Source organism: Meleagris gallopavo, chromosome 28 (assembly GCF_000146605.3).
Source record: "Meleagris gallopavo isolate NT-WF06-2002-E0010 breed Aviagen turkey brand Nicholas breeding stock chromosome 28, Turkey_5.1, whole genome shotgun sequence".
Classification (NCBI taxonomy): Eukaryota; Metazoa; Chordata; class Aves; order Galliformes; family Phasianidae; genus Meleagris; species Meleagris gallopavo.
In genome coordinates, this window is record NC_015038.2 from 1,388,412 (window position 1) to 1,396,262 (window position 7,851).

Below are 7,851 nucleotides of genomic sequence, written 5' to 3' on the forward strand. Positions count from 1 at the left end.
AGCTCCCCGCAGCGCCCGCATCCCGAGCACAGCCCGTACCTCCCTCCGGCACGGCTCCCTTCCCCGGTCCCGGTGCCGGCTCCAACCCCAACTCCGGAGCGCGGATCGGACGGCACCGCCCCGTTGTGGGGCCGCCCTCGGAAGGGCGGAGCTGTGCCGAACCGAGCCGGGCCGATTCCCGACGGGGGCTCCGCTCCCAGCCCCGCCCTGGCAACGGGGCTCTATCGGAACCCAGGCCGTGCCCTACGAGCCGTTTCTATTTTCAGATTTTGGAGACAAGTTCTCCTTAATTTATCCCTCCCCGGGCCAGCAGCTGGCTCCAGAGGAAACGTTTCTTTAGTAAAGAAGGGAAGCGCAGAGGAAGCTCTAAATGCAGCCTCTGCCCGCGCTGCCCCGCCTCGGCCGGCAGCAGTGGAGGCATCGGGCGGCTCAGAGCGGAGGGAGCAACGCAAGGGCGGAAGGACAGCGGCTCACATGGCACCCAACCTGCCTCCACGAATTAATCAGCACTAATTAGCTTTTAAGTTAGTCGTATTTGCAGGAGCTCCGCAAGAAAGGCGCTGAGGTGGGACTGCGAGTGGCACGACCTTTATTTAACCACGCAAGAGCAGCTCCTCCAAGCCCAGCATCATCATCCCCTGCTCCCTGCGGCACAGAGATGCACACAGGTGCACTCACTGGGTAACTTTCACTCCCCACTAAGCGCACCCAGTTTATTTACATCTCGCTGATTACAGAGAGGAACGCGCCCCGAAGGTGACGCCCAGTGACGAGGGACAGGTGCTACCGTGCATCACCAAAGCACAGCACAGGGCTCAGCTGTCCCCATAGCCACCCTGCCTCTGTGCTTTGGCAGGATGCAAAGCTGCAGAGGTGCAGGAAACTCATCGTTCCCCAAGTCAGAGGTATGCCAGGTGCAGAATGCAATACTGCAGAGAAAACAACTGCAGCTATAGACTTGCTCAGAACCAGCTCCGAGTCTGGGGAAAAGCCAGCCCACTCCATTTCCCAGCCACAACCAAGCTGCTTTTATTGTGGGCTTCCAGCCCCCAGCTAAGCAGATCCATGCAGCACTTTAAGCTGTTAAGCTTGGCTGAACAGGGCTGCTCTGTAACTGCTGCTCAGCAGTTGCCAAATTAGAACGGCTCAGAAATAACAGACCTATATTCATACGACTGCCACCTCACACCAAGAAGGAATTTAGACACTTTCCAGCTCAGCTCTCCAGTTAATAATAAATAATTGGCTCTAGAAACACAGCAGTGATCCAAGGCATGAAGAGAGGTGGTGGGCAGAGCCCATGGCACAGCCTGGGGCTGGCAAACACCATGAGAGTGCAACAGCTCATTTCCTCCCAGGTGATCTGTGACTGAGCCCTGTCACGTCCACCGAAACCTGAGACCAAAGCAGTGTGCCCGGCTGGGGATGGGGCCCAGGAGCCAAAGAGGGCGAGCACAAGACTGGGACATCCTTAGGGCTCACAGCACCTGCAGCTGGGATGGGCGCTGCCCCGCTGCCAGCAGGACCCAACTCCACACCCATCCCAGTGCAGAAGCTTCAGCATCCATGGTGCAAATGTCACATGGCAGGAAAAGGAGGTGATCGCAGCAGCAAGCACAGGCTTCACCAGGTACAGGCACTCAGAGCCCAGCCACAGGGCTGTAACCAGCACACCTGGGCCAGGGCAAGGTGCTGAGCATGCACCGAGAAGCCAGAGAGTACTGAGGCTTTTCACAGCAACCAAGAAAACCAGCCCTTGAGGCCAGTCTCTGCTCTGTCCTTCCATCTCTCCAGAGGGCAGGGATGCAGTAGGTGAGGGGGTGCTTTGGACAGGAGGCTCTGAGATCCTCATTCTTCTTGTGGTCGGCTCAGGAAACGAGTGCTGGAGTGAGCGGTGCCCTGGGCAGTGCCAGCATCCTGCTCATGGCCATCCAGGCAGCGTGACACCTCTGCCCAGTGCTCTCAGATTATCACATGTAGTTGCCAGGGCCACCCAAGGGGATCACAAACACGGAGATGTCATCGCCAGAGCCCAGCTTGTCGTTGGGCAGCCGCCAGCCTCGCTCCTTCAGGACGCCCCTGGAGCGCACCACCAGCTCCTGGGCCACCATGGTGTACCTGGGCAGAGCACAGCGGTCAGCCCAAGCCCAGCAGGCATCGTGCTACACCACACTGCTGTCCCCAGGAGGAGGGGGAAGCTGATGGAGCCAAAGGGGCAGGGAAGGGGCTCTAGGAAAGCTCAGGTACATGCATACAGAGGAGCACTGTGCACAGAGGGATACGTGGCCACAACGCTGCTCCAAGCAAGATGTTATGGTGCAGGACACACCTGTCTGTCTCCTCCTCACCTGCACGGGTCATTGGGCTCATAGCTTGTCAGCACCTCCATCACCACACTGGCCACCTCCTTGTCATTGGTGACATCCCAGAGCCCATCGGTGCCCAGGACCAGGACGTCATCGGGGCAGTGCTCATACTGTGTGAGGTCATACACCCTGACCTGGGAAACAGTGGGGCAGGATGCAAGTGTGATAGTGGGCTCATGGACACCCCAACACCACCAGGTGCTCTGAGCACTCTCTGAGATCACCCCAATCAGCTCCACCTATTGCAAGAGCCCTTGGGCTCACCTCTGGGAAGCAGGACAAGAAAGGTTTAATGTGGATGTTGGAGCTGAACACCTTGAGGTCGTGGTCTCCCAAGCCCCGTGTCACCCCAATAGTGGCCATCACCCGAGCCTGGAGAAAGGCAAAAATAAAAGCAAGCTTTATGCTATCTCATCTCCACCTCTTCTCCTAGGAGAGATGATACACATGGCATTGGCACCATGATAGCACTGGAAAAAATGAATTGGGACCCCTAGTTCAGCAAGGGCAGACAGGGAACAACCTCTGCACAGTACCAGGACCCTCGCTGTGATGCCACCAGACCCCCACCTCCCAGGGCAGCAGGGACCCCTCCCCTCACATCCCAGCATATTACCTTTTTGCCTTCCCCGTAGATCAGTGGAAACTTCAGGTCATCCTCTTCGATCTTTTTGTAAGCCCTGATTGAAACAAGGCAACCTGTTGGCCAGTGCCCTGAGATGAGGCCCCTTTGGTACACAGGGATGGGGCTGGAGCTGTGGCCACATGCAGCAGCAGCCCCAGACAGCACAATACCAGCCGTTCATGCTCTGGTCTCTGTACAGCATCTTCTTCCCCAGTTCCTTGGGCTGGATCCTGCGGGGGAACTCGAGGTGTGTGAACTCCTTTCCCAGCAGCTCAGGTCTCAGGAAGGCCTGCAGGAAGGGGCAGAGGGTTCAGCTGCAGTGCCATGAGAGCAGGGTCCTGCCCAGCAGCACCCGCAGAGCACCCCAACATGGCACAGGACAGCCAGGTGCACCCGTGGGACATCAGCTGTGGGGCCTCAGGGTGAGGACAGCATCAGCTGAAGCTCAGGTGGTAGTGGTAACAATGCAGCTTCAAAGCTGCCCTCCAGCACTGTGCTGAGAGAGAGGAGCAGGTCGGGAGGAGCCAGGAGGAGTCTGGGCGCATAACAAGCCCAAAAGGGATTACAAAAAGGGCAAATTCCAGAAGGACTGGCCTAGGGGGAGTCAGAGCCACAGAGCTCCAGGGCTGCAGCTCAGCACAGAGCACTGTGCTCACCCAGGGACACCAGTTGCTGTCTCCTTACCAAGCACGCATCCTGTCTGTGACTACGGGCAAGCAGCAGCACAGAGCTCCAGGACATGGCTGGATGGTCGCCAGCATCCCCACAGGCACCTCATGCAGAGCTGCCAGCACGCTGCTCCTGGAGCTGGAACCCCAGGGACCTCTCCCACACTGATGCCCCACATCCCCCCCGGCAGCCCCAGTGCTTCCCCAAGTGCAGCCGAGATTCAGACAGTGCTGCAAAGTGCAGGTGGAGAGGGAGAGCAGCTGAGAGGAAGGAGAGGGGCCTTTGAGTTATGGCAGAGTTGGTGCCGAGGCACGGAGAGCCCTGGCCACAGCCCAGCCACTGCGCAGTGGAGCAAGCACACGCCTGGCCCTCTGCCCATACATGCATCGTAGCTGGGGAGGATCTTGCTTACAGCAACTTCTTCCTCTCAGTCATTCAAACACAAACATGAGAAAAAGTACCACAGTGCTCTCTCAGATATTCTGCGAGGCAGAAAATCCCATCCAACAAAACCTCCTCTAACACAAACACCTCCTCCTCCACGCTGCCGTCAGAGAGGTCTTTATAACCTTAACGAGTCTCATTGCACAGCACAGGGAGGTCTGCCCAGGACAGGGAGCTCTCGGGAAGAAAGCCAGCAATCTGCCAGCACTCTGCAGCTCCCCCTGGGAGCAAGAAACCAGCACTGAGCACAGGGACCCCTGAATGCACAACGGGACGCTGAGGGTGAAGGGCGCAGAATTGTTTCCCAGCACTGCCCGGTGCTCTGTGCTGCCCAGCAGCAAGAAGGGCAGCCCCAGACAGAGCTCAGGAGGTGGGTGAGCAGGAATGGGGATAGAAGAAAGGTCTTCCTTACTAAGAATTGCAGCCTCTGCCTCTCTGTCTCTGGAGTAAACTCCCTGGACATTGGAATGATTTCCCCATTACGGATGATAATGGCCCTGCAATGAAACATGGAAGGATGAGGTTAGAGGAGAGGTCCTCACCCCGCTGCCCATCAGCTGCAGGGACATCAGCCAAGCCCTGCAGCCCAGCACCCAGGGCAGGGGAGGGAGGACAGGGAAATGGAAGAGAAGCATGGGACAAATGGAGAGCAAACTATGATTAGAAGAGAAGCAGCACAAAGGTTATTAAGCCTCCATCTCATGCAGCGCAGGCAGAAGTCGCCAGCAGCAGGACACAGGTGCAAGTGCCCAGCACGGGGGTGAGCTCCCTGCAGGAGGGCTGAGTTTTTTGATGGGTTAAAAAACGGCTGCTTATGAGATGTTCCTGGAAGTCCCAGGGGATCGGGGATCTCTGACACTTCTGACCCACCTTGCTGTCCTGCGGAGGGTTGCAGTGATGCAGGGCCCAGATGTGCCCAGCTCTGGTGGGATTGATGGCAGGGAGGGAGTGCAGAGTCTCCCTTGGTTCCAGCCAGGAACTGCCTGGATGAGCAGCACCCTTTGCCCCAGCCTGTCCCTCTCACCCCAGGCCACCAGCTGCTGCTCTCACCATGTCACAGCACTCAACTCCACAGCACCTGTAGCCCTGTGATACCCCAGCAGATCCATAACACCCAGCAGTCCCTGCCCATCACCCCAACCTCTGTTCATGGTCCCTGCCATGCCACTTTGCAAATGCCCAGCAGAAAGGGGCCAGGACTTCTTCCACACCAGGTCTGGAAGCACATTCAGAGCTGCTTCACCCTGAGCATCAAACACTGTGGGCTATGAGCACACCTACGCATAACTACAGTAATACAGCCAAGGAAATGTATGTCAGGCAAAGTCCTTGGGTTCTGAGCTCCCTCGGGCCCTGTCTGCACAAAGATTTGCACATCCTTCTGCTGGAAATGTTTGCTGGTACAAAATGTGCCCCCAAATTGATGCTTGCACACTTTCAGCAGCTTTGTTGAGGGCAATTTTCATTCTCTAATGTGTAGCCTAAGCCAGCACTAGCGTGCAGTTCAGGACCACCTGCAAAGCACAGACACAGCTGGGAAGGCAAGGATCAAGTGCCGGAGGTGGGGAAGGAATTCTGCAGCTCCCTCAGTGCTACAGGCACACACAGACAGCACAGTGAGGAAACCAGGGCTGGCTGGGGCCATACATACCTGCTGTCACCAGCGTTGGCTACATAGAACTTGCCCATGAGGTAGACAGCAGCCAGGGCACAGCAGCCCCCAGAGATGTGCTGGGACACCCGCTCCTGCTCGATCTGCTCGTCCTGGAGAGATGGAGAGTTGTGGGCAGAGCAGGAAGCAGCCCTTGCCAGCAAGCAGAGCTCCAAGCAGTCCGAAATAGCTCTGAGCTGCCCCGTCAGCACCCTGGCTGCCAGCTGAGGCTGGGCACACCGCCCTGCTCACCCCAAGGTCCTGTGTGCAGCCCAGGACACAGCCTCCCCAGTGCTGCGGAGCAGGCAGCAGCTGGAACAACGCCCAATGAAAACCTCTTCACCCACAGAGCCCAAAGCCCGTGCGTTTTGTGCCCCCAAAATGAAGCAGAGCAAAAGGGCAGGAGCTGCCCAGCAGCTGTCACTGCAGACCTCTGCGCTGCCAGAGGAGACAGGAGCAAAGCAAACGCTGCCAGTCAGCAGCTGCAGCTCACCATGTGTTTGAAGGCGTTCTCAATGGCACCGATCACCAGGCTCTCGTGGGAAACTGCCTTCTCCAGGTGAAAGCGTGGCAGAGCATCACTGGGGACCTCCCTACTGTCCTCTGCCTGGCTCAGCTCAGCATCGTGCTGCAGGCAGATGGGAGGTGGGGAGGGGTCCTGTAGGATGTCCACCAGGTCCCGCAGCTGCTCGCAGATGTGCAGGTGCAGCCTCTTGGATGCCATGACAGCAGCACCGCTGCCAGCGTGTCCATCAAACAGGGCCCAGTAGTGGAAATAAAACCCCCTCCTGCCCTGTTGGGAGAGATGGGAGACTCAGTGATGCCTGCAAGGGAGCAGGTGGGCTTACAGCTGTTAAGGGAGGGCTACACGGTTACAGATGTTAGGGGAGCAGCCTCCCACCATGCCCTCACCCTGTCAGGCTCCCTGCTGCCATCCCTGCAGGGCAGGTGGCCCCTGGGGCTGGGCCTCCTCTCCACAAACACCACCTCACAGCATGCCTGGTCCTCGTTGTGCTGGCTCTTCCCTGCATTTATCACCCTGTCGGGAGGAAAAAAACCATTAGGATTCTCCATTTTGCACTCGAAATATCAGGACTTGCCCAGAGACACTGCACAACATCAGCCCCAGCTCATAGGGATGGGCTGGAAGCGATGTGGCAGAGGTGACCCCAGCAGCACCAAATTCCTCCATCCCCACCACTGCCCAAACCCACCCCACCCTCAGGGCACCCAGCCTGGGCACATGGGCACTGCACAGGATGCGCAGCCTCCATCCCAAACCTTGCAGAGGGAGCAGGCAGCTCACAGGAGGAGGCGAAAAATGGAACCAGCAGGACTTTTGCAAAAAGATTCACATGAACTTTTTGCAGCTTGTGCTGACAAAGCAGATGTCAGGTCTGGACTGCAAAACCTGCTCACGAGGGGAAGCTGTAAATGTGCACAACTGAGTGAGCTATTTGGGCAAGGACTTTCCAAGTGGTTTGCAGAAAGAAGTCCTGGGACAGAGAGGAGAAGTCCCACTGCTGAGCACAGGGTGGTTTTCCTTCCTTTCCCCACAGCATCTGCAGGGTTTTTGCTCCTGCAAGAGGGAGTGCAGGGTGCCCCAACCCCAGCACTTCCCGAAGGAAACACATCTCAGGAGGTTCCAGGGAAGCTCAGCTCGTGCAAAGCTGCAGGAGCAGAGCACAGAGCAGCAGTGGTGGCCTTCAGCTCCTGACCTTCCCCACCTGCATTCAGCTACGGGTGGAACTCAAAACCAGCGAAAGTAGAAGAGAGCGAGCTCCCAAAGGGGAAATCAGGGTCAGGTCCCGCTCCCATCTCAGCTTCAATTCCTTTCTCCCATGTCCTGCGAGAATCGGAGCGGTTCCTTCACCCTTCAGTATCAGTTCCCTGCGTAGCACCGGGCATCGGGCAGATAAGTGCAGAAAATGGAAGAGCTTCGAGCTCTGAGGGGATGGGGAACAGCGTAAACAGCTGAGCCGCCGGCAGACGGGCAGAGAGCCGGCAGGCAATCCTCTCGTGTAAGAACGCACAGCTCAGCACCGCCTCGACCCACTTTCGTTTCTCGTGGCCCCGCTCCGCCCGCTTCTCCCTGC

At 57.6% G+C, this 7,851-nt stretch overlaps 1 protein-coding gene across 2 annotated transcripts; it reads right to left on the reverse strand.

Annotated features, from left to right (window-relative positions):
• Positions 1–572: 572 nt before the first annotated feature.
• On the reverse strand, positions 573–6,844 carry PPM1J (protein phosphatase, Mg2+/Mn2+ dependent 1J). 2 transcript variants are annotated; one of them, XM_010724140.2, is made up of 9 exons: positions 6,668–6,844; positions 6,249–6,548; positions 5,756–5,868; positions 4,517–4,601; positions 3,162–3,280; positions 2,983–3,046; positions 2,631–2,738; positions 2,349–2,500; positions 573–2,118 (listed from the first exon to the last, which is right to left on the reverse strand). In XM_010724140.2, exons 1-9 carry the CDS (start codon positions 6,827–6,829, stop codon positions 1,971–1,973), a joined length of 1,251 nt encoding a protein of 416 aa, XP_010722442.1. In that variant the 5' UTR covers positions 6,830–6,844; the 3' UTR covers positions 573–1,970. The 2 variants fall into 2 exon arrangements, with proteins under 2 accessions (XP_010722442.1, XP_019478751.1); XM_019623206.1 differs by lacking the exon at positions 2,631–2,738.
• Between the last annotated feature and the right edge of the window lie 1,007 nt (positions 6,845–7,851).